Genomic DNA, 25,498 nt, shown 5'->3' with positions numbered 1-25,498 from the left:
TTTATTTCTCAATCTAATTCATGATGATAAAAAATATATATCCATAGACCTAATGGACACATGCTCAAACTTGTACACTTTTGATAGACTTAAAAGGGGCAATCTGTAGTTGCTACATCCATTTTTGGACTAGTAAATTATATATATAATATATATATAAGAATATAATTTAGAAATGCCTCATGAGCTCACAATCCATGAGAACCCAAAATATAAGCTTGTTTTTCTCCAATGTTTATAAACATTGTAAATGTAAACAAACACTGTATAGCCTCATAACATGGTTAAAATAATACTTTTTATATAATGGATGGTCAGTCCTTGCATCCATAGCTCTGTCTATTAATCTGAGAGAGGTTACATTTCTCAATGCCCATCCCTCAGATATTTACCAAAACAGAGGCGGGGCAATCATTTTGTTATTGTTTCATTTGCCCTTTTAACAGCTGTATATTATCAAGATATCAAAGTATCACCAACAAAAGGTAAACAATAGGCCTATAGCGAATGCAGCATATGGCATTCATTTTCACATGTAAATAGCACTTTTCAGTAGTGCTCAAAGCATGCCATTCCATGAGCGCAGAATTTATTTTTCAACTGGAAACAATGAGCCAAATCAGTCATGAAAACAAAATCAAAATCATAAACAACAGAGTAGGGCATTTTTGTCTTCTTCTAATGCCTCTTTAAAGGGAAAGTAATCTAAAAGTAATGGAATGTAATCATATTACGTTACTGATTACAATTTTGGACAGGTAACTTGTAAATGTAATGGATTACATTTAGAAAGTAACCTACCCAACCCTGGCAATAACTCAATTCACCCTTGCACTCCTTCCAAACAATGCAATTTTTAGAAACTTCAGCAAAAGGAAAAAAGTCTACAAATTTATTCCACTCTGTTCGTAACAGATTCTAGTTTTGGAAACATAAAACTGTATTGAAATCAAATGTATCATCAATGAGAAAATCGGAAGAATGTTGGCCGAAATCCATCTCTCTCCATCTTCTCCCACTGCCAGCCACTGGGCTTCCTCTCACCACCATATTTGGTAGTGAGTGGAAGTGCCAACTGGATGCTTCACATTTATACATCCAATGAAATATCTGTTTCATTGTTCTATCTGTGCTACTGTGAGTTCTTTGTGAATAGCCTGAATTTCTTTGCGTAACAACTCATCCTGAATGTAATTCCGCTGCTCTATCAATTGCTCTTTACATTCATTGTGGAGAAGAAATGATTTCCACTAGATAGCACAGACACAAAGTCAAAATTGGATATATCGTAAAAATGTACGAAAACAAAAAATTGCTTTTTGGTCTTAATTTAAGGTTAGCGCATAAGGTTAGCAGTGTGGTTAAGGTTAGGGTTAAGGTTAGGTTTAAATTAAGATCAATTGTATAAATAGGTGGGGTTTATGACTTTGTGGCTGTGGTAACTAGTGAAACGCTAGTGGGCGTGGCGTTTGGAAGGCGTAATGTTGATGGGTAGTCAGGCTGTGAATACCTAGCCCGGTTGCCAGCCTGCCAGGGCCTAGTTCTTCAAAAGTTATCTGTCTTGATTTCGCCTATAGTAGAGTATTAAATGCATAGAAGTAGTATTAATAGAATGGACAAATCATTGACTTGAATGGGGACTCTCGGTCTATTTTTTCTATATCTATGCATTTAATCATATCTGATAGCTGAAATACAGATAGAGAACCTTTGAAAAACTGGGCCCTGAATATGCTTTAGCTAACATTTTTAAAGACCAAGTACAGTCAAAAGTGCAGTGTTTTATATATATTTCCACACAATGAGGTTGGAATCCCATATGGTAAACTAATATATGGCAAAATATGTGCATTACTTAAATATTTTATAAAATAATATATGGTGGAAACATATATGCCATATATTCTTACATATGTATCCACACATATAAGTACATATATGTCACATACACACTATATATACAAAAGTATGTGGACACCCCTTCAAATGAGTAGATTTGGCTAGTTCAGCAACACCTATTGCAGACAGGTGTATAAAATTGAGCACACAGCCATGCAAATTAACATAAACAAACATTTGCAGTAGAATGGCCTTACTCAAAAGCTCAGTGACTTTCAGCGTGGCACCGTCATAGGATGACACCTTTCCAACAAATCAGTTTGTCAAATTTATGCCCTGCTAGAGCTGCCCCGGTCAACTGTAAGTGCTGTTATTGTGAAATGGAAACGTCTAGGAGCAACAACGGCTCAGCCGCGAAGTTGTAGGCCACCCAAGCTTACAGAACAGGACAGCAGAGTGCTGAAGTGCGTAGCACGTAAAAATTGTCTGTCCTCAGTGGCAACACTCACTGCCGAGTTCCAAACTGCCTCTGGAAGCAACATCAGCACAAGAATTGTTCGTTTGAAGTTTCATGAAATGGGCTTCCATGGCGGAACGGCCGCACATGAGCCTAAGATCACCATGCGCAATGCCAAGCGTCAGCTGGAGTGGCGTAAAGCTCGCCGCCATGGGACTCTGAAGCATTGGAAACGCGTTCTCTGGAGTGGTGAATCAGGCTTCTCCATCTGGCAGACTGACAGACTAGTCTGGGTTTGCCGGATGCCAGGAGAACACTACCTGCCCCAATGCAAAGTGCAAGGTGAAAAGTTTGGTGGAGGAGGATTAATGGTCTGAGGCTGTTTTTCATGGTTTGGGCTAGGCCCCTTCCAGTGAATGGAAATCTTATCACTACAGCATAGAACGACATTCTAGACGATTCTGTACTTCCAACTTTGTGGCAGAGCCCTGACCTCAATGCCAGTTGCGCCTTCTTCACCACTCTGGCTGTGTGGGTGGACCATTTCAGGTGGTCCGTGATGTGTACGCCGAGGAACTTAAAACTTTCCACCTTCTCCACTACTGTTCTGTCGATGTGGATGGGAGAGTGCTCCCTCTGCTGTTTCCTGAAGTCCAGGATCATCTCCTTTGTTTTGTTGACGTTGAGTGAGAGGTTATTTTCCTGAAACCACACTCCGAGGGCCCTCACCTCCTCCCTGTAGGCCGTCTCGTCGTTGTTGGTAATCAGGCCTACCACTGTAGTGTCGTCTGCAAACTTGATGATTGAGTTGGAAGCGTGCAGGGCCACACAGTCATTGGGTAACAGGAAGTACAGGAGAGGGCTGAGAACGAACCCTTGTGGTGCCCCAGTGTTGACGATCAGTGGGGTGGAGATGTTGTTTCCTACCTTCACCACCTGCGGTCGGCCTGTCAGAAAGTCCAGGACCCAGCTGCACAGGGCGCGGTCGAGACCCAGGGATAGGGCAGTGTGCAGTGTGATGGCGATTGCATCGTCAGTGGACCTATTGGCGCGGTAAGCAAATTGGAGTGGGTCTAGGGTATCAGGTAGGGTGAAGGTGATATGCTCCTTGACTAGTCTCTCAAAGCACTTCATGATGACAGAAGTGAGTGCAATGGGGCGATAGTCATTTAGTTCAGTTACCTTAGCTTTCGTGGGAACAGGAACAATGGTGGCCATCTTGAAGCATGTGGGGACAACAGACTGGGATAGGGATTGGTTGAATATGTCCGTAAACACACCAGCCAGCTGGTCTGCGCATGCTCTGAGGACGCGGCTAGGGATGCCGTCTGGGCCGGGTTAACACGTTTAAATGTTTTACTCACATTGGCCGTGGAGAAGGAGAGCACACAGGCTTTGGTAGCGGACCGTGTCAGTGGCACTGTATGGTCCTCAAAGCGAGCAAAGAAGTTGTTTAATTTGTCTGGGAGCAAGACGTCGATGTCTGCGATTTGGCTGGATTTCTTTTTGTAATCCATGATTGACTGTAGACCCTGCCACATACGTCTCGTGTTTGAGCTGTTGAATTGCGACTCTACTTTGTCTCTATACTGATGCTTTGCTTGTATGATTGCCTTGGGGAGGGAATAGCTGTACTGTTTGTATTCGGTCATGTTTCCGATCGCTTTGCCATGATTAAAAGCGATGGTTCGCGATTTCAGTTTTGCGAATCAATCCACGGTTTCTGGTTAGGGAAGGTTTTAATAGTCACAGAGGGTACGACATCTCCGATGCACTCACCGAGTCAGCGTATTCATCAATGTTGTTGTCTGAGGCTATCCGGAACATATCCCAGTCCACGTGATCGAAGCGATCTTGAAGCGTGGAATCCGATTGGTCAGACCAGCGTTGTATTGACCTGAGCACGGTCGTATCCTGTTTTTGTTTCTGTCTATAGGCTGGGAGCAACAAAATGGAGTCATGGTCAGCAGACTTGCCGAAGGCAGGACAGGGGGAGGGCTTTGTATGCATCGCGGAAGTTCAAGTAGCAATGATTCAGAATGCTACCAGCTCGTGTTGCTCATTCAATATGCTGATAGAATTTATGAATTATTGTTCTTAGGTTAGCTTTGTTAAAATCCCCAGCTACAATAAATGCAGCCTCAGGATGTATGGTTTCTAATTTACATAGAGTCCAGTGAAGTTCTTTCAGGGCTGACGAGGGATCTGCTTGGGGGGGATATACATGGCTGTGACTATAATCGAAGAGAATTCTCTTGGAAGATAATGCGGTCAGCATTTGATTCTAAGGAATTCTAGGTCAGGTGAACAAAAGGACTTGAGTTCCTGTATGTTGTTAGGATTACACCATGAGTCGTTAATCATAAGGCATACACCCCCGCCCTACTTCTTACCAGAGAGATGTTTGTTTCTGTTGGATGGCTGTACCGACTCTGACAACATATCCCGAGTGAGCCATGTTTCCGTGAAACAGAGAATGTTACAATCTCTGATATCTCTCTGGAAGGCAACTCGTGCCCTAATTTCATTCACCTTGTTATCTAGAGTTTGGACATTGAAGAGTAAACGGTGGATGGTGTGCTCGGCCTTCTGAGTCTGACCAGTAGGCCGCTCCGTCTCCTTAGTGTACTTTCTCAGTATTTATCTTAACCTCATGTACTATGTTTCAATAGAAATGCCTTTACATAGCTAAATGAACCATAAACCAGTACAGCCACCTCAATACTGAGCCAGCTAATGGTAGCCGTTTAGCAGATAGCAACCCTAACCTTGACAAGCTAGCATTAGCGTATACAGCTTTTTAAAACTCTGTAATATATAACACTTGGGTAGGGAGATGTCCGTGCCTAGACCATATAAATGGAATAGAAAAACCCCAATAGATCAATAAATTGAAATCAAAATATTATTTTGCGCCATTTTTTCTTGTTATTCTATGGACTCGCTATGCTTAGCCGCAAACCCAGTCATCTCTTATTTACACATTTAAACTTGACAATTTCAATATAAAAGGTAAGTATCACTCAGATAACCATTTAGACTCTAACATTTTCTATAGATAATGTGCTAAAACATAACTGTTTAAGAGAACAAAGAAAAAAGAGACAGGAGCAGAAACGGTAGAGTTGTCACAAGTGTCATCGAAGGGAGGGGAGATGCAAACCGTTGTGCTCCCCCGCCCCCTGCAGGTGGCAACAGGCATCAACAATTCCCAATGGAAATCCTTGGAGGACTCAGCCCAAAATAATTAATGGATTGCAACCATTGTTGATTACAACAATATCATGTTTTATAAATACAATGTGATTCCTAAAAATGAAATGGCAAGTATCATCTATAGTAGATAGATACGACAAAGTAGATGTAAGGTTGCCTAACACTGAATGCAATTAGAAGATAATGAATCCCTACATGTGAGATTTATTTATTGTTTTTAAATATATGCCATGTAAAAATAAAAATAAACGATTCTGGAACACATTTCAAAGCAAATAAACAAATGTTTTGAGTGCATTTTTCATAATGAAAATGCATATCCATATTATAATTGTTTGTATGGGGGAGGGTGTGAGATGTATATATGTTATTAAAATATATTATCATATATTTGAAAATGTACGTCACTTTTATATATTGGTTTTAAATATATGATCATATATTTTAAATTATAAACTGGGTGGTTGGAGCCCTGAATGCTGATTGGCTGAATGCCGTGGTATATTTAAGCAATAAGGCACGAGGAGGTGTGGTATATGGCCAATATACCACGGCTAATGGCTGACCTTACGCACAACAGCCATGATATACCACGGCTGTCAGCCAATCGGCATTCAGGCCTCAAACCACCCAGTTTATAACAGACCATATACCACGGGTATGACAAAACATGTATTTTTACTGCTCTAATTACGTTGGTAACCAGTTTATAATCGCATTAAGGCACCTCGGGGGTTTGTGGTATATAGCCAATGTACCATAAGAACAGCCCTTAGCCGTGGTATATTGGCTATATATCACACCCCCTTGGGCCTTATTGCTTAAATATATGTCACCTTTTTCATATATAAGGCCATATATTACTTTTCCATATGGGATAATACTGTGAAATTGTTTAAATTATGATAATTAACTTTTAGTTTAAGATCTGTTTGAAAAGACTGCCTAAAATGTCAGTCTGTTTAGGTGGGGATGGAGTTTTCGCCTGCTTTGTGACATAACCAGGCTATAAATTAGTTAATAGACCGATAAGAAAGAGTCTTAAACCTCTCTGCCAATTGTTTGATTGATTTTATTTGTCAGTTAAAGAAAATACATATATATATACACACAGTACAAAGAATATAACAGCTGGTTTTCATATTTCTCCTCCCTACTCAGACCACTCCCAGACAGTCCTAGCTAAATTGTTGCATGAGAAATAGCTCTTGCTAAGAAGCTTTTTTTTTTTACCATTTTGATCGAAAATAATTACAGTAAGTTACTTAATTGTTACTCAGAAATGATTTAATATTGAGATAAAAACGGCTGCATTGGGCCTTTAATAAAACAAATCTGTCCAACATATTAAGGCCACCACAGGTGGCTGGTAGCACCTTAATTGGGGAGGACAGGCTCATAGTAATGGCTCGAATGGAATCAATGGAATGGTATCGAACACATCAAACTCTCTCCAGTCCAGCCATTATTATGAGTCGTCCTCCCCTCAGCAGCCTCCTGTGAAGGAAGGCCACACTTGTATTGGCATAATAGTCAGCAACTCCCTGCACATCGCAAATATGGTATTGAAACTGACCATTGATCCTATATATGGATGCTTTGTTTCTCGTGTTCTTATTTCTCATTTTTATTTATTGTGTGTTTTTGTTCCACCTTATGTTATTTTTAGTGCTACATTGGTATTGTTTACTGCATTGTTTGGGTTGGAGCTTGCAAGAAAGGCATTTCACTGTATTTATTCATGTGACATTAAAACATTGAAACATTAACTATTCCTTGAAAAGATACATCTCTGCCTCCCACTGAATGTATTTCTAATATCTGAACCTACTGGAGTAATACTAGCTAATTCCATTCATTCTATTATTTTCTTATTTTGATCCCTAAATAGTATTCACTGGAATACTGCTAACTTTAGTAGCATGATCTCATACTTGTCTCAAACACGCCCATGTGTCGCAAAAATATGACGTCAAATTGGTGACATGTCTGAGGGAGTTCTATTACGAGGGTTCAACCGGGCAATGTTCCATACCATCATCGGGCGAAAGCGGTGAGGTAATCTTAGCAGTTCGGTAATGTTGTTGACAAGGCAGCATGGTGCATCGTCCAGAAACATATTACATCTCTTTTCCATAAAACACATGTTTGAATTGTCAAGCTAGTTTTCATTGGGAAGGCAGATAAAACCTTTTTTTCAAAAGCAATCACTCTTGCATGTGAAAACACAAAATCCTGCTCATTAAATAATTTAGTTTTGAGCCGATTTCGCCATCGGACAGAGCAGGGCACCCCAACCGCACCTGGCTCAAGCCCGGGAGGCAGGCCGTTTCCTTATCAAATGGGATCAACTTTCAGCCAGTGAAAATCAAGCCTACACAGGCGCCCGAATGAGATTAATCGAACCTCCTCTCTGTGTTGACAGTGGACCTCCTCGGTGTTACTAGCAGAATGGCTGTTGATATAACTTTACTGTTCAAAGCCAGTGTAAAAACGGTCAAAACCCGAAATAAAGCTATGGGAGTAGTGTTTGATTCGCCTAAAGATGAAATATTAAAGAGCAGACCGAAGAACGGATTTTCTCTCAAGGCGAAGGAAGTGGTGAGTGTCCATTCACTGGCTAACTAGTTCATTTAGCTAGCTAAGATATTTGTTGTTGTAATTTATTTCCATAACAGTTGTAGCTATAGACAGGGGAAATACAATGTAGGTACATCAATAGAGTTCGGGTGCCGTTACAGGTAACTTAGCTAACGTTAGCTAACTTGTCAACTAACTAACGTTAGCTAAAGGTTTCTTAGCTAGCTTAGTCATGAACGTTTCCTAGCTAACTAACGTAGTAGATAGCTATCTAATTTAGGTCTAAAGTTAGGTCTATGATGTGTTCGCTGCTTATATTATTTGATCTCTAACTTCCTAAGTTACCAAACCAATACAACGTTGCTCAAACGTTCAGTACTTTGCATGTAACTAATTAGCTACCTGGCAGCATTTGACAGGTTAGTGGTGCCTTCCAGAAAGATAAACAAGACGAGCTGTGGTTTAACGTGACCACGCCCCCGAGTAGGGTACAGCATTAGTGCACTCCTGCTACTCCCATGTAATTAGCCTAACTTTGGCGGTATCCTGAGTAAACTACTGACACTTTTTGGGGGGTCGTTTCAACAAACGTTTTCAGAAGCATAATTTGTCTTCATTAACATACTTGGCTGTCACAATAACTAATGATTAGCATGACACTTATTCTGCCACTCTCTGGGGAGGTTCCCATTGCTTGGAAGGCAGCCATGGTGCGTCCTTTATTTAAAGGGGGAGGTCAAGCTGATCCTAACTGTTATAGGCCAATTTCTATTTTGCCCTGATTATCAAAAGTGTTGGAAAAACTTGTCAATAATCAACTGACTGACTTTCTTGATGTCTATAGTATTCTCTCAGGTATGCAATCTGGTTTCCGCTCAGGTTATGAATGTGTCACTGCAACCTCAAAGGTCCAAAATGATGTCACCATTGTCCTTGATTCTAAGCAATGTTGTGATGCTATTTTTATTGACTTTGTCAAAGCTATTGATGCGGTAGATCCTTCCATTCTTGTGGACCTCCAAAACAAAGGTCATGTGGTTTGGTAAGAAGAATGCCCCTCTCCCCACCAGTGTGATTACTACCTCTGAGGGTTTAGAGCTTGAGGTAGTCACCTCATACAAGTACTTAGGAGCATGGCTAGATGGTACACTGTCCTTCTCTCAGCACATATCAAAGCTGCAGGAAAAGGTTATCGTAATCGTTTATCGTAATCACTCCTCTTTCACCACAGCTGCCAAACTAACCCTGATTCAGATGACCATCCTACCCATGCTTGATTACGGAGATGTCATTTATAGATCGGCAGCTAAGGGTGCTCTCGAGCGGCTAGATGTCCTTCACCATTCGGCCATCAGATTCACCATCAATGCTCCTTATAGGACACATCACTGCTCTCTATACTCCTCTGTAAACTGGTAATCTCTGCATACACGTCACAAGACCCACTGGTTGTTGATTATTTATAAAACCGTCACCTGTTCTGCCAGTCACATTCTGTTAAAGGTGCCGTGCGGTAGCAGAGAAAACAGTCTATGACTTGGGTGACTGGAGTCTTTGACAATTTTTAGGGCCTACCTCTGACACCGCCTGGTATAGAGGTCCTGGATGGTAGGAAGCTTTGCCCCAGTGATGTACTGGGCCGTACGCACTACCAACTGTAGTTCCTTGCGGTCGGAGGCCGAGGAGTTGCAATACAAGGCATTGATGAAACCAGTCAGGATGGTGCAGCTGTATAACTTCTTGAGGATCTGAGGACCCATGCCAAAACTTTTGTCTCCTGAGGGGGAATAGGCTTTGTTGTGCCCTCTTCATGACCGTCTTGGTGTGTTTGGACCATGATCGTTTGTTGGTGATGTGAACGCCAAGGAACTTGAGGCTCTCAACCTGCTCCACTACAGCCCCGTCAATGAGAATGGGGGCGTACTCGGTCTTCCTTTTCCTGTAGTCCACAATCCTCTCCTTTGTCTTGATCATGTTGAGGGAAAGGTTCTTATCCTGGCACCACACGGCCCGGTCTCTGACCTCGTCCCTATAGGCTGTCTCATCATTGTGTCATCGGCAAACTTAATCATGGTGTTGGAGTTGTGCCTGCCCATGCATTCATGAGTGAACAGGGAGTACATAAGGGGACTGAGCGCGCACCCCTGGGGGGTACCCGTGTTGAGGATTAGGGTGGCGGATGTGTTGTTACCTACCCTTACCACCTGGGGGTGGCCCGTCAGGTAGTCCAGGTTACAGTTGCAGAGGGAGGTGTTTAGTCCCAGGGTCCTTAGCTTAGTGATGAGCTTTGGGGGCACTATGGTGTTGAATGCTGAGCTGTAGTCAATGAATAGCATTCTCAAATAGGTGTTCCTTTTGTTCAGGTGGGAAAGGGCAGTGTGGAGTGCAATAGAGATTGCATCATCTGTGGATTTGTTGGGGCGGTAAGCAAATTGCAGTGGGTCTAGGGTGTCTGGGATAATGGTGTTGATGTGAGCCATGACCAGCCTTTCAAACCACTTCATGGCTACAGACGTGAGTGCTACAGGTCGGTAGTCATTTAGGCAGGTTACCTTTGTGTTCTTGGGCACAGGGACTATGGTGGTTTGCTTGAAACGTAGGTATTACAGACTTGGCCAGGGACATGTTGAAATTGTCAGTGAAGACACTTGACAGTTGGTCAGCGCATGCTCGGAGTACACGTCCTGGTAATCTGTCTGGCCCTGTGACCTTGTGAATGTTGACCTGTTTAAAGGTCTTACTTACATCGGCTACGAAGCGCGTGAGCACAGTCATCTGGAACAGCTGATGCTCTCATGCTTGTTTCAGTGTTGCTTGCCTCGAGGCAAGCATATTAGTAATTTAGCTAATCTGGTAGGCTTGTGTCACTGAGCAGCTCGCTGCTGTGCTTCCCTTTGTAGTCTGTAATAGTTTGCAAGCCCTGTCACATCCGAAGAGCGTCGGAGCTGGTGTAGTACGATTCATTCTTAGTCCTGTATTGATGCTTTGCCTGTGATGGTTTGTCGGAGGGCATAGCGAGATTTCTTATAAGCTTCCGGGTTAGAGTCACACTCCTTGAAAGCGGCAGCTCTACGCTTTAGCTCAGTGTGGATGTTGCCAGTAATCCATGGCTTCTGGTTGGGGTATGTACGTACAGTCACTGTGGGGATGACGTCATCTATGCACTTATTGATGAAGCTAGTGACTGATGTGGTGTACTCCTCAATGCGATCGAAAGAATCCCGGAACATATTCCAGTCTGTGCTAGCAAAACAGTCCTGTAGCTTAGCATCTGCGTCATCTGACCACTTCTTTATTGACCGAGTCACTGGTGCTTCCTGCTTTAGTTTTTGCTTGTAAGCAGGAATCAGGAGGATAGAATTATGGTCAGATTTGCCAAATGGAGGGCGAGGGAGTGCTTTGTACGCGTCTCTGTGTATGGAGTAAAGGTGGTCTAGAGTTATTATTATTTTTTTCACTGGTTGCACATTTAACATGCTGGCATTCAAGTCCCCAGCCACTAGGACCGCCGCCTCTGGATGAGTGTCTAAGTGCCAGCATCAGTTTGTGGTGGAAAATAGACAGCTACAAAGGATATACATGAAAAGTATCTTGGTAGATAGTGTGGTCTACAGCTTATCATGAGATATTCTACCTCAAGCAAGCACCCCGCTAACTAGCTAGCCATTTCACATCGGTTATACCAGCCTAATCTCGGGAGTTGATAGGCTTGAAGCACAGCGAAGAGCTTCTGGCAAAACGCAGGAAAGTGCTGTTTGAATGAATGCTTACGAGCCTGCTGCTGCCTACCACCGCTCAGTCAGACTGCTCTATCAAATCATAGACTTAGTTATAACATAATAACACACAGAAGTAAGAACCATAGGTCATTAATATGGTCGAATCCGGAAACTATCATCTCGAAAACAAGACGTTTATTCTTTCAGTGAAATACGGAACCGTTACGTATTTTATCTAACGGGTGGCATCCATAAGTCTAAATATTCCTGTTACATTGCACAACCTTCAATGTTATGTCATAATTACGTAAAATTCTGGCAAATTAGGGGGCCCAAACTGTTGCATATACACTGACTCTGCGTGCAATGAACTTTTGGAGTGCGTGCAATGAACGCAAGAGAAGTGACACAATTTCACCTGGTTAATATTGCCTGCTAACCTGGATTTCTTCTAGCTAAATATGCAGGTTTAAAAATATATACTTCTGTGTATTGATTTTAAGAAAGGCATTGATGTTTATGGTTAGGTACACATTGGAGCAACGATATGCACCGCATCGATTATATGCAACGCAGGACACGCTAGATAACTTCTTGCCGCACGGATCCCTTTTACGGGATAATTTTCGTAAACAACCGCTGAAATGGCAGCGCGCCAAACTAAAAAATAATACTAAAAATATTTATAATCATGGAATCACAAGTGAAATATACCAAAACACAGCTTAGATTGTTGTTAATCCACCTATCGTGTCAGATTTTTTAAATATGCTTTACAGCGAAAGCAATCCAAGCGTTTGTGAGTGTATCAATCACTGCTAGAACAGCTAGCCTTAAATTAGCTTGGTCACGAAAGTCAGAAAAGCAATAAAATTAATCGCTTACCTTTGATAATCTTCTGATGTTTGTACTCACGAGCCTCACAGTTACACAATAAATGTTATTTTTGTTCGATAAAGATTAGTTTTATAACCAAAAATCGCCATTTGGTTTGCGCGTTATGTTCAGAAAACCACAGGCTCGTTCCGGTCCTGAAGGGCAGATGAAAATTCCAAAAAGTATCCGTAATGTTCGTAGAAACATGTCAAAGGTTTTTTATAATCAATCCTCAGGTTGTTTTTAACATACATAATCGATCATATTTCACCAGACGGTAAACTGTTAAATTCTACAGAGATAGAAAATGTCGAGCCAAATCTCTCCTGCGCAGGAACCAATCAAAGAACACCTGGTCATCCACTGACGCGTTTTGATAAATCTCGCTCATTTTTCAAAATAAAAGCCTGAAACTATGTCTAAAGCCTGGTCACAGCCTGAGGAAGCCATTGGAAAATAAATCTGGTTTTCCGTGCTTTAAAAAAAAAAAATCCTTGTTCCATTGCTTGCCCCTCCTCCATTTAAAGGCGTATCAACCGGTTGGAGTTCCTCAGGTTATCGCCTGCAAAATCAGTTCTGTTATACTCACAGACAATATTTTGACAGTTTTGGAAACTTTAGAGTGTTTTCTATCCTAATCTGTCAATTATATGCATATTCTAATATCTGAGCCTGAGAAATAGTCAGTTTACCTTGGGAACGTTTTTTTCCCCAAATATAAAAATTCTGCCCCCTAGCTTCAAGAGGATAAACTAGTAATATCATCAACCATGTGTGGTTAACTAGTGATTATGTTTGATTGATTGATTGATTGATTGTTTTTTATAAGATAAGTTTAATGCTAGTTAGCAACTTACCTTGGCTTCTACTGCATTCGCGTAACAGGCAGGCTCCTCGTGGAGTGCAATGTAATCAGGTGGTTAGAGCGTTGGGCCAGTAACCGAAAGGTTGCTAGATCGAATCCCAAAGCTGACAAGGTAAAAATCTGTCATTCTGCCCCTGAACAAGGCAGTTAACCCACTGTTCCTAGGCCGTCATTGTAAATGAGAATTTGTTCTTAACTGACTTGCCTAGTTAAATAAAGGTTAAATGAAAAACAAATGTTTTAACTGCGAATCACTCTTTCACCACCAGGTTGTGATTTGAAGGGATTTACCTGTGCTGAATGTCCTGCTAAACAATGTCTTTACCATTTGGGTTAATCTCCGCTCTCTTTTCGCATTGAGGCCAGGCAAATTCCCAAAGATGTTTCAAAAAATGGATTTCGCATGTTTGCAAAAATGAAAAGAACAAAGTGTAAAATATGGAGACAAATGCACAAACACTGTCTGTAGACCAGTGTCAAACTTAGGGGCAGCAAGACAGAATCCAGATACTCTGCAGACCAAACAGTTTAATTGTAACAAAAGTACTATACTGCTTCAGAGACACAGGCTTTATATGCAAAATTCTGATTGATATGAGCCATAATGGCATTCTGTAATTAAGACTCATTCCTTGACAAATAGGCATAGGCCACATAAGACAATATGTCATCTAAAGGATAATTGATTGATTACTCAAACATGATCAATTCCGCTATCATTTTGCATATCTGTATTAAAATAGGCAGAAACATTTCCTTAATAATCACAAACTATCAAACATCCACTCTCATGCTCAGGGACAACAGAACAAACCTCAGAGGAAAAGTGACATCTCTTAAAACAACTGTAAAAGGTTTCAAGGCTTAAATACCTGTCTCTTTCACAAAGACATAATAACCATTAAATCCTATGAACAATTTTATTTTTTAAATAGGCTTGCCTTAAATACAGATGGTGACCAGTTAACATTACGTTTGGGTAGCCTATTGTACATTGGTACACGCTAAGTCTGTTCTACTGTTTACCAAGACTGTGCATAATATACACAGGCATAAGAAGAGAAGAATGTGTTCCTTCATCTAAGTGTTTTGTTAATGAATCCCTTAAGTGCAACGACACCAAACATTAGGGTTGCTCAAATACCCAACAAACACCACGTTCCAGTCATGTTTATCATTTAACGTCAAAATAAAAGGCTGGCCCAAAATAATTGGAGGGGTAGAGGATGATCTGGCAGGAAGTCTGTGGTCTCAATTTCTTTCTTTCTCAGTAAAGCTTCAACATGACATTGCTGTTTGCATCTATGGGAGTCAGGACAGACAGAGAGAGAGGGAGCTGCCTTGAACAGGATAAAACTGAGCCTTTTTTCATCAAGTGGACACATTACTTGTTTTTGCCCCCAAGTGATGTAGGTTTGTTCAAAGGGGGTAAAAATAAAACAGCTAAACAAGATGCTGTTTAAAAAAAAATATATATATATATATAATTAATACAATTGGGGGGTATATCAGCTTTAATATTGCAGATATATTGTAGCTTCCATCAATATAGTTGTCTGCATCATTTTCAATCCCCTATATACACTGCTCCAAAAAATAAAGGGAACACTTAAACAACACAATGTAACTCCAAGTCAATCACACTTCTGTGAAATCAAACTGTCCACTTAGGAAGCAACACTGATTGACAATAAATTTCATATGCTGTTGTGCAAATGGAATAGACAAAAGGTGGAAATTATAGGCAATTAGCAAGACACCCCCAATAAAGGAGTGATTCTGCAGGTGGTGACCACAGACCACTTCTCAGTTCCTATGCTTCCTGGCTGATGTTTTGGTCACTTTTGAATGCTGGCGGTGCTCTCACTCTAGTGGTAGCATGAGACGGAGTCTACAACCCACACAAGTGGCTCAGGTAGTGCAGCTCATCCAGGATGGCACATCAATGCAAAATGACCTCCAGCAGGCCACAAATGTGCATGTGTCTGCTCAAACGGCCAGTGGCGAGATTTGCCAATCTTGGTGTTTCTCTGGCAGACATGCCAATACGTCCTGCGACGGTGTTGAGGCTGTAGGAGCACAACCCCCACCTGTGGACGTCGGGCCCTCATACCACCGCTCATGGAGTCTGTTTCTGACCGTTTGAGCAGACACATGCACATTTGTGGCCTGCTGGAGGTCATTTTGCAGGGCTCTGGTAGTGCTCCTCCTTGCACAAAGGCGGAGGTAGCGGTCCTGCTGCTGGGTTGTTGCCCTCCTACGGCCTCCTCCACGTCTCTTGATGTACTGGCCTGTCTCCTGGTAGCGCCTCCATGCTCTGGACACTACGCTGACAGACACAGCAAACCTTCTTGCCACAGCTCGCATTGATGTGCCATCCTGGATGAGCTGCACTACCTGAGCCACTTGTGTGGGTTGTAGACTCCGTCTCATGCTACCACTAGAGTGAGAGCACCGCCAGCATTCAAAAGTGACCAAAACATCAGCCAGGAAGCATAGGAACTGAGAAGTGGTCTGTGGTCACCACCTGCAGAATCACTCCTTTATTGGGGGTGTCTTGCTAATTGCCTATAATTTCCACCTTTTGTCTATTCCATTTGCACAACAGCATGTGAAATTTATTGTCAATCAGTGTTGCTTCCTAAGTGGACAGTTTGATTTCACAGAAGTGTGATTGACTTGGAGTTACATTGTGTTGTTTAAGTGTTCCCTTTATTTTTTTGAGCAGTGTATATATATTATATGTATGTGTGTGTGTAAATATACACACTCACACATGCATACAGTACAAGTCAAAAGTTTGGACACCTACTTATTCAAGGGTTTTTATTTTTACTATTTTCTACATTGTAGAATAATAATAAAGAAAAACTATGAAATAACACAGGGAATAATGTAAACTCAGCAAAAAAAGAAATGGCATGTCACTGTCAACTGAATTTATTTTCAGCAAACTTAACATGTGTAAACATTTGTATGAACATAATAAGATTCAACAACTGAGACATGAAGACAAACTGAACAAGTTCCACAGACATGTGACTAACAGAAATGGAATAATGTGTTCCAGAACAAAGGGGGGTAAAATCTAAAATAACAGTCAGTATCTGGTGTGGCCACCATCTGCATTAAGTACTGCAGTGCATCTCCTCCTCATGGACGGCACCAGATTTGACAGTTGTTGCTGTGAGATTTTACCCCAATCTTCCACCAAGGCAACTGCAAGTTCCCAGACATTTCTGGGGGGAATGGCCCAAGCCCTCACCCTCTGATCCAACAGGTCCCAGACGTACTCAATGGGATTGAGATCCGGGCTCTTCGCTGGCTGTGGTAGAACACTGACATTCCTGTCTTGCAGGAAATCACGTACAGAACGAGCAGTATGGCTGGTGGCATTGTCTGCAGGATGAGCCTGCAGGTAGGGTACCACATGAGGGAGGAGGATGTCTTCCTTGTAACGCACAGCATTGAGATTGCCTGCAATGACAACAAGATCAGTCCGATGATGCTGTGACACACCGCCCCAGACCATGACGGACCCTCCACCTCCAAATCAATCCCGCTCCAGAGTACAGGCCTCGGTGTAACGCTCATTTCTTCGACAATAAACGCGAATCCGACCATCACCCCTAGTGAGACAGAACCGCGACTCGACAGTGAATAGCACTTTTTGCCAGTCCTGTCTGGTCCAGCGTCGGTGGGTTTGTGCCCATAGGCGACGATGTTGCCGGTGATGTCTGGTGAGGACCTGCCTTACAACAGGCCTACAAGACCTCAGTCCAGACTCAGCCTATTGCGGACAGTCTGAGCACTGATGGAGGGATTGTGTGTTCCTGGTGTAACTCAGGCAGTTGTTGTTACCATCCTGTACTTGTCCCGCAGGTGTGATGTTCGAATGTACCGATCCTGTGCAGGTGTTGTTACACGTGGTCTGCCGCTGCGAGGACGATCAGCTATCCGTCCTGTTTCCCTGTAGCGCTGTCTTAGGTGTCTCAGTACGGACATTGCAATTTATTGCCCTGGCCACATCTACAGTCCTCATGCCTCCTTGCAGCATGCCCAAGGCACGTTCACGCAGATGAGCAGGGACCCTGGGCATCTTTCTTTTGGTGTTTTTCAGAGTCAGTAGAAAGGCCTCTTTAGTGTCCTAAGTTTTCAGAACTGACCTTAATTGCCTACCGTCTGTAAGCTGTTAGTGTCTTAACGACTGTTCAACAGGTGCATGTTCATTAATTGTTTATGGTTCATTGAACAAGCATGGGAAATGGTGTTTTAACCCTTTACAATGAAGATCTGTGAAGTTATTTGGATAATTTAATATAATTTTCATGAATTATATTTTTTTGCTGAGTTTAGTAACCCCAAAAAGTTTAACACTTTTTTTTGTTATTCACCCAATGTTTGCGGGTCTGTTGAACCCACAACATTATTGGGTTTAAAACGATACAGCCATAACAATTTATGCAAAAATACTTTCTTAGATGTTGACTTATGGGTCAAAGACGTATAAGGACTTCAAAGTAGCAAAACAAATAAACAGCAATTCCAATTCCCTAAAAGGCTTTTTTTTGTGTTCATTGGAGTGTCACCTATGCACTTATTATTTCTATTCAAGAATAAAGCCAATAATTCATTTTTATTGTGATCATATGAATGTATCCTTGTAAAATGTCATTCAGTATAACACTAAGTGTTAAATATATGCTCATTTTTCATAATCACAAGGTAAAATATCCATGCTTGGACTGGCAGAATTATAACTACCCAAAAAATTACATAATGTTTAATACCACATATTTGATGTGTCACGGGTACAACTCAAAATTTCCTGAAGGTTTTTTTACAAAAACTTCCTGCCTTACACTGAAAGAAATTCAAAAATCTATGAAAATATTTCACTTCATCATTTGAGATTTGTTTTTGTCTCTGAGTCAACAAAACAAAGTTATTGTATTTTAATATAAAATACTGGTGTTACACTGTATGACAATATTTTGTTACCCTGAATGACACATATCAATATGGCCCACAAATATTGATTAAATGTGATTCCTTCAGCAATAATAATAACAATAATTTCGGCACTGCTCAACATGGTGCAGCCAGTTAAACTGGTGCCTCGCAAGAGCATCCAGTTTCTTGTTGAAGTTTTTAACGAGATCGAGCCACGTGCCTCTCTTTTTTTTCTCACAAAATTGGTGAATGAACTTTCTCCATTGCTTGATTTCTCCCTTTGCCACTGTTGCCATGAAAATCGGTGTATTCTCTTCAGGTAGGGCCAGCTCTACTTCATCATAGCAACACTTTGCACAAACACGGTACATGCATTGCTTGTTCTTGAGATCACAGACAATGGAATACAGTAACATGGAAACACTTGAGGTTTTCAGCAACCCGCTTTGGCTCAACCTGTCAACTAGAAGTTTCACATTCTCGTGATTGAGACACGCACAGGTGTTGCGGTCATGTGCCTTTGTCTCTGTAATGTAAAATGGCCGCAGTCGTAAAAACTGTCTGTATGACAGCGAATGTCCCATCCACCTCTGAATTGTACTCTGCATGGAGTTCTTTTAGAGATTTAATGAGTGCGCCTCAACCCTCTTCTTTTGCCTGACCGTGTCCTGAGAGAAGGTGACTATTTTCATCTCTACTGAGAAATGCAATGACCTGTGTTTTCCTCACTAAAGGAATTTTTATTTTTCCCTCGTGGCCTGTATTTTTCACATAGATTGCGTTTGAATTTATTTGACCTTTGCATTCCCTTTCGGAATTTGCTGCTTTTTTGTTGCGATAGTTTTAGTTGCATTTCCAGTTGGAGAATTTTATTCTTTAGTTCTCGTTTTTCCTTTTGCAGCCACTTGCAATGCTTTGCTACAATTTTTTTTCACTTTTTCTGGAATGGAGGAAGCAAGTGGTTGCTCCAGTGTTTGAGATTGAGGCTCAAGGGATTGCTCCTTGGAGTCAAGGACTCAGATGGTTGCTCCAGCTCTGGAGGTGCAGGTTCATGTTGTACTTGTACAAGTTGTTCTTGTACAAGTTGTTCAGGGGGCAGCTCAAGTTTCCTTCAGTGGATACTGGAGTTAAATTCATCACTACATTTATTTGTTAGATTTTTTTTCACAGCGCCTCTGATTTTAATCTCCATTTTTCCCCCTCTTTTTTTCAGCATCAGATTGTGTCATTGTATGGATCGGTGGATGATCAGGAGTGACATCATTCTTCTCTGATGGCAAATTTTTTATAAATGTAATAGTTATGACACTGGCACAGAATAGAATTCGCATCCATTACATGTTTAGTAGTCTATTAATAGTAAGCTATACAATGATAACACTTAATCAAAGTTTAACATTTAAATCAACTCCCTCTCCCTTTCTCTCTCAAACATGTTTTGTTACTATTTCATTGCTAATGTTAATAATGATCACTTTACTATAATTTGAGCCTGCGGCAACACTTTACGTTGCATTATTACATGATTATTACATGATAGTTAATGTTGTAATTATGCATTGTTAAACTTTAACTAACTGGTACATTTCTATTCAATGCAGGTACACAAATGCAATTTCAAGATACCTACACAAAATAGCCACATAAAATGCCCATCAAACTACTTCAATTCAAACTTGTACAGTCTCGATTTTTCATGAAGTGCCCCAAATGTGAAGCAGCTATTAATTAATATAATTCATAATCCATTTTAATCCAATATTTGTTTGTGAGTTTGATATTATATGAACTAATATAGTCCATCAATTATACCTTAACTGCAGTGCAATAAAACATTAACTACAGTGTAATAGTGCAACTTAATGTTAAGTGTTATCCACCCAGCTTTATATCCTATTCTGTTGCCAACAGTAGCATAAAACCATGAAAACAATACCGTGCTTTATTTCTGGCTAGTCTTTCCTCCCTAGCAACTGGATCTGTGTTGATCTTTTGTCTGTGCCGTGCAGCCACTCCTTATTAGACAACGGCATCTACAGTATGAAGATAATGTGCCTTGTAATACCTTAAAATGCCATAAAATAGTTTAAAATTATAATATTCAGTATTCATACAACAAGTACATTTGAATTGCATGATTAAATGTTGTAAACTAGTGAAACATGGAATAACAAAGCTACTGTCATTCAGCATTCAGATACTGAAGGACGGATTTCATACATAACCATATTTAACAGGCAGTTCCTTGGTCACCTACAGTGGGGAGAACAAGTATTTGATACACTGCCGATTTTGCAGGTTTTCCTACTTACAAAGCATGTAGAGGTCTGTACTTTTTATCATAGGTACACTTCAACTGTGAGAGACGGAATCTAAAACAAAAATCCAGAAAATCACATTGTATGATTTTTAAGTAATTAATTTGCATTTTATTGCATGACATAAGTATTTGATCACCTACCAACCAGTAAGAATTCCGGCTCTCACAGACCTGTTAGTTTTTCTTTAATAAGCCCTCCTGTTCTCCACTCATTACCTGTATTAACTGCACCTGTTTGAACTCGTTACCTGTATAAAAGACACCTGTCCACACACTCAATCAAACAGACTCCAACCTCTCCACAATGGCCAAGACCAGAGAGCTGTGTAAGGACATCAGGGATAAAATTGTAGACCTGAACAAGGCTGGGATGGGCTACAGGACAATAGGCAAGCAGCTTGGTGAGAAGGCAACAACTGTTGGCGCAATTATTAGAAAATGGAAGAAGTTGAAGATGACGGTCAATCACCCTCGGTCTGGGGCTCCATGCAAGATCTCACCTCGTGGGGCATCAATGATCATGGGGAAGGTGAGGGATCAGCCCAGAACTACACGGCAGGACCTGGTCAATGACCTGAAGAGAGCTGGGACCACAGTCTCAAAGAAAACCATTAGTACCACACTACGCCGTCATGGATTAAAATCCTGCAGCACACGCAAGGTCCCCCTGCTCAAGCCAGCGCATGTCCAGGCCCGTCTGAAGTTTGCCAATGACCATTTGGATGATCCAGAGGAGGAATGGGAGAAGGTCATGTGGTCTGATGAGACAAAAATAGAGCTTTTTGGTCTAAACTCCACTCGCCGTGTTTGGAGGAAGAAGAAGGATGAGTACAACCCCAAGAACACCATCCCAACCGTGAAGCATGGAGGTGGAAACATCATTCTTTGGGGATGCTTTTCTGCAAAGGGGACAGGACGACTGCACCGTATTGAGGGGAGGATGGATGGGGCCATGGATCGCGAGATCTTGGCCAACAACCTCCTTCCCTCAGTAAGAGCATTGAAGATGGGTCGTGGCTGGGTCTTCCAGCATGACAACGACCCGAAACACACAGCCAGGGCAACTAAGGAGTGGCTCCGTAAGAAGCATCTCAAGGTCCTGGAGTGGCCTAGCCAGTCTCCAGACCTGAACCCAATAGAAAATCTTTGGAGGGAGCTGAAAGTCCGTATTGCCCAGCGACAGCCCCGAAACCTGAAGGATCTGGAGAAGGTCTGTATGGAGGAGTGGGCCAAAATTCCTGCTGCAGTGTGTGCAAACCTGGTCAAGAACTACAGGAAACGTATGATCTCTGTAATTGCAAACAAAGGTTTCTGTACCAAATATTAAGTTCTGCTTTTCTGATGTATCAAATACTTATGTCATGCAATAAAATGCAAATTAATTACTTAAAAATCATACAATGTGATTTTCTGTATTTTTGTTTTAGATTCCGTCTCTCACAGTTGAAGTGTACCTATGATAAAAATTACAGACCTCTACATGCTTTGTAAGTAGGAAAACCTGCAAAATCGGCAGTGTATCAAATACTTGTTCTCCCCACTGTATATAAAGTAATCACCTTGACCTATAAAGATGATCCTTTTCATATTTAATATAGCTTTTTATAAAATAATTACATTGAAAGTATGTTTTCTGTGTTGTACTGAAGGACATGCGTTTTTGTTACAAATTTTACTAGTGGGTGAAAAGATGAAATCATCAAATATTTCAGAGAGATTTACTCCCCTCATCACATTGATGAGGTGTGATGTCACACACTGTCACATGATTACCATGTGATATGCTTTAAAATTTATTTTTACCTTTGTTATACTGAATGACCTTGATGAAGTGCAAAAGTCCGGACAAAAGTTATTCAAGTTTAAATGTTTTTTCGATACAGTTTGTTGCCCATTATTCTATATATTGTTGCAAACACTAACACAATTATGCCATGGGTGTTCATTTATATTTTTAGGATGAATTTCTACATTTTAAAAACTATTTTTTGTTATTAGAATTTTTACCCATACAGTTACACTGAAGGACATTTTGACACTTTAGAGATCTATAACTCCCTTAATGTAATAGTTTGCAACACACATATTTCTGGGTCAAAAGGGGGGTAAGAGTTGAGTGATTTAATATTATATTTATATATATTTATTTTTCTATGTTAAATGAATGGTCTTTGGACACCAAATTTACACTTCTCGTCTCTGACCCTTATATCAATTATAAGCAATATAGACAGCATACATGGTTAATATTTGCCATTTACTACCTCTGCTAGATCACATTTATCAAAAAAAGCGCTCTTAATTTTTTTTGAATAAAATGTGATTTTTGTAAACAATCTAAGACATGAATGGTATAAATCATGTATCTTGAACAAATATAAATTAAACAAGTTTTTCATTGCTATAGATGTTTTTTGCTTTGAACTGAACAAATTGGAAGGACACATTTTACATACAGTATTTTATGGAAATAATAAATGAGCCCCATTGAATACAAATGGGGGCCGGTCTACACACCACATGAGGGACAGAGTTTTACTGTGTGTGTGTTGCAAATGTATTTCTTGCACTTGATGCATGTGTACTGTGTCTTCCTGTCCTTCTTGGTTCCACCCACATGGCAGCGCTTCTTCTTGTTGCTACCGGTTGCAATCTAGAATGATGAAAACTAGTGATGCACCGATATTACATTTTTGTCTGATACCGATATCTGATATTTTCCTTGCCAAAAAACACAATACCGATATTTAATTTACTGCCTTTTAAGCAGTCTAGTACAGTTAAATAGTTAAGACACACACATGGACGCAGCGGTCTAAGGCACTGCATCTCAGTGCAAGAGGCGTCACTAAAGTCCCTGGTTCGAATCCAGGCTGTATCACATCCGGCCGTGATTGGGAGTCTCATAGCACGGCGCACAATTGGCCCAGCGTCGTCCGAGTTTGCCCTAGGTAGGCAGTCATTGTATATAAGAATATGTTCTTAACTGACTTGCCTAGTTAAATAAAGGTTACACACACCACACTGACCAAAAAGTTATTTGGTTGGCATTTACGTATGTCCCCATTACCAGTCAAATATAATCAAAACCTATTTCTTTCACTTACTTGCTGTGCTGTTTCGTTAATCTGTTCAGTCGTTTCATTCTCAACCAGGATTTCTATGGAGCACCATTTTGGGTCTTTGCGTGTCAAATAAGCTTGACCAATCAGGACCTGAAGATGACTGCACATAATAATTTAACACGTTCATACATTTTTTACGTAGTTATTACACATTGATTACACTATCACTCGTGTTTCAAATGTCACAATACATCGATAGGTATGCTATGATGCTGGTAAAGTTGTCTTGCGCACCTACAGTGCTGATCATAAAAAAAGCTGCACGTGGATACAATGTTCTTCCCCAAAAACATAGAAAAACGACAATCTGTTTCAGTAGCTAACTATATAGCTAGGTGCCATCTAAAATAACCCTAATTTATAAGAGAGTTCTTATTTGATTAATGGTGGTCGGACCCATCTATGTGAAGCTAGCCACAATAAGGATTAGCCACAATAGTGGACTTTGCGGTTAGCCTTCAAAATTAAAGTATGTCACTAACAGTGATGCAAATGAATAAAAAATAGTAGAATGCCATAATTGAATAGATCATGCTAAACGAGGCTGGAATGTCGTTATATTAAATCAACAAACTCAATCATTTGTTAACTTGACAAATCTGTTGAAATCACACTGGATGTATTATACTTTAAAATTGCATTGGGAGCATAATTATTTCACTGACCAGCCTTACCTATGGATTGTGGATCAATGACATGGGGTATCAGTCTACTCAGTGACACCCAGAGAACATTAGCGTCATAGCCCTTATTGTAGGACTCTGAAACAACTGTGAATTGAGCCACATTTATTGTCAACCGATGTGTATTGAACCATATTCCCGAGGAAAAACAATACTGCATGGATGTTTTGATCACTCTGAGGACGACGTTGGGAAAAAATATCTTGGGTATTGAGTAGACTGATACCTAATTTCATTGATTCCCAATCCTTAGGTAAGCTGTACAGTGCAATATGAATGTCAATACACACAATAGGCTGACTGGGGAGGTGATTTCACACAGTCACAGTCCCACGATAAGAGCTACAACGCTAATATTTGCATAAACTCTACACAGTTGTGTTTTGTGGGTGTCACCGAGTAGACTGATACCCCATTTCATTGCTTCACATTCCAACCTTGTTTAACATTATCTAGTCTAAATATGGCATGATTCCACCAATTTGTAACCTTCTGCATCACTTTCAAAGAGGTACTTTTATTTTGAAGGCAAACCGCAAATTCCACTATTGTGCCTAATCCTTATTGTGGCTAGCTTCACAACCCATAACCCGGTCCGGTCGAGCCTCACTAGCTTGATAAAGCTAGCTGGCTGCTTATAACGTTAGCTTTGGGCAACAGGGTTAAGTAGCTGGCTAGCTATTTATTTTCATGAACTGAAGTTCAATAGGCGAACAACAAGTGGCTTCCTAGCTAATACTTACCCACAAGATTCCTAAATCATTGCTAAGAATAATGAAAATGACTGCAGTTTCTACTGGTCATTGTTTTCAGGCTGGTTGTATTGGTGCTAGCAAGGTACCAAGCTAAAGCTAGCTACCCCAGA

General features: G+C 40.8%; 1 protein-coding gene across 3 annotated transcripts in view; it reads left to right on the top strand.

Moving 5' to 3' along the window:
- LOC139536199 (syntaxin-18-like) overlaps positions 1–25,498 on the top strand; it is a 42,632-nt gene that overhangs the window by 466 nt on the left and 16,668 nt on the right. The window contains exon 1 of one of the 3 annotated variants that reach the window (XM_071336520.1): positions 7,896–8,113. The exons of 1 other annotated variant lie outside the window; for it this stretch is intronic. In XM_071336520.1, coding sequence (XP_071192621.1) covers positions 7,964–8,113 — 150 coding nt within the window. In that variant the 5' untranslated portion in view covers positions 7,896–7,963. Of the gene's footprint in view, positions 1–7,895; positions 8,114–25,498 lie in introns of those variants that run through there. One more of the 3 variants, XM_071336522.1, reaches the window with a different exon arrangement.

Source organism: Salvelinus alpinus, chromosome 12 (assembly GCF_045679555.1).
Source record: "Salvelinus alpinus chromosome 12, SLU_Salpinus.1, whole genome shotgun sequence".
NCBI lineage: Eukaryota > Metazoa > Chordata > Actinopteri > Salmoniformes > Salmonidae > Salvelinus > Salvelinus alpinus.
Note: the sequence above shows the minus strand (reverse complement) of the source record. Positions and strands in the feature narration are given on the sequence as shown.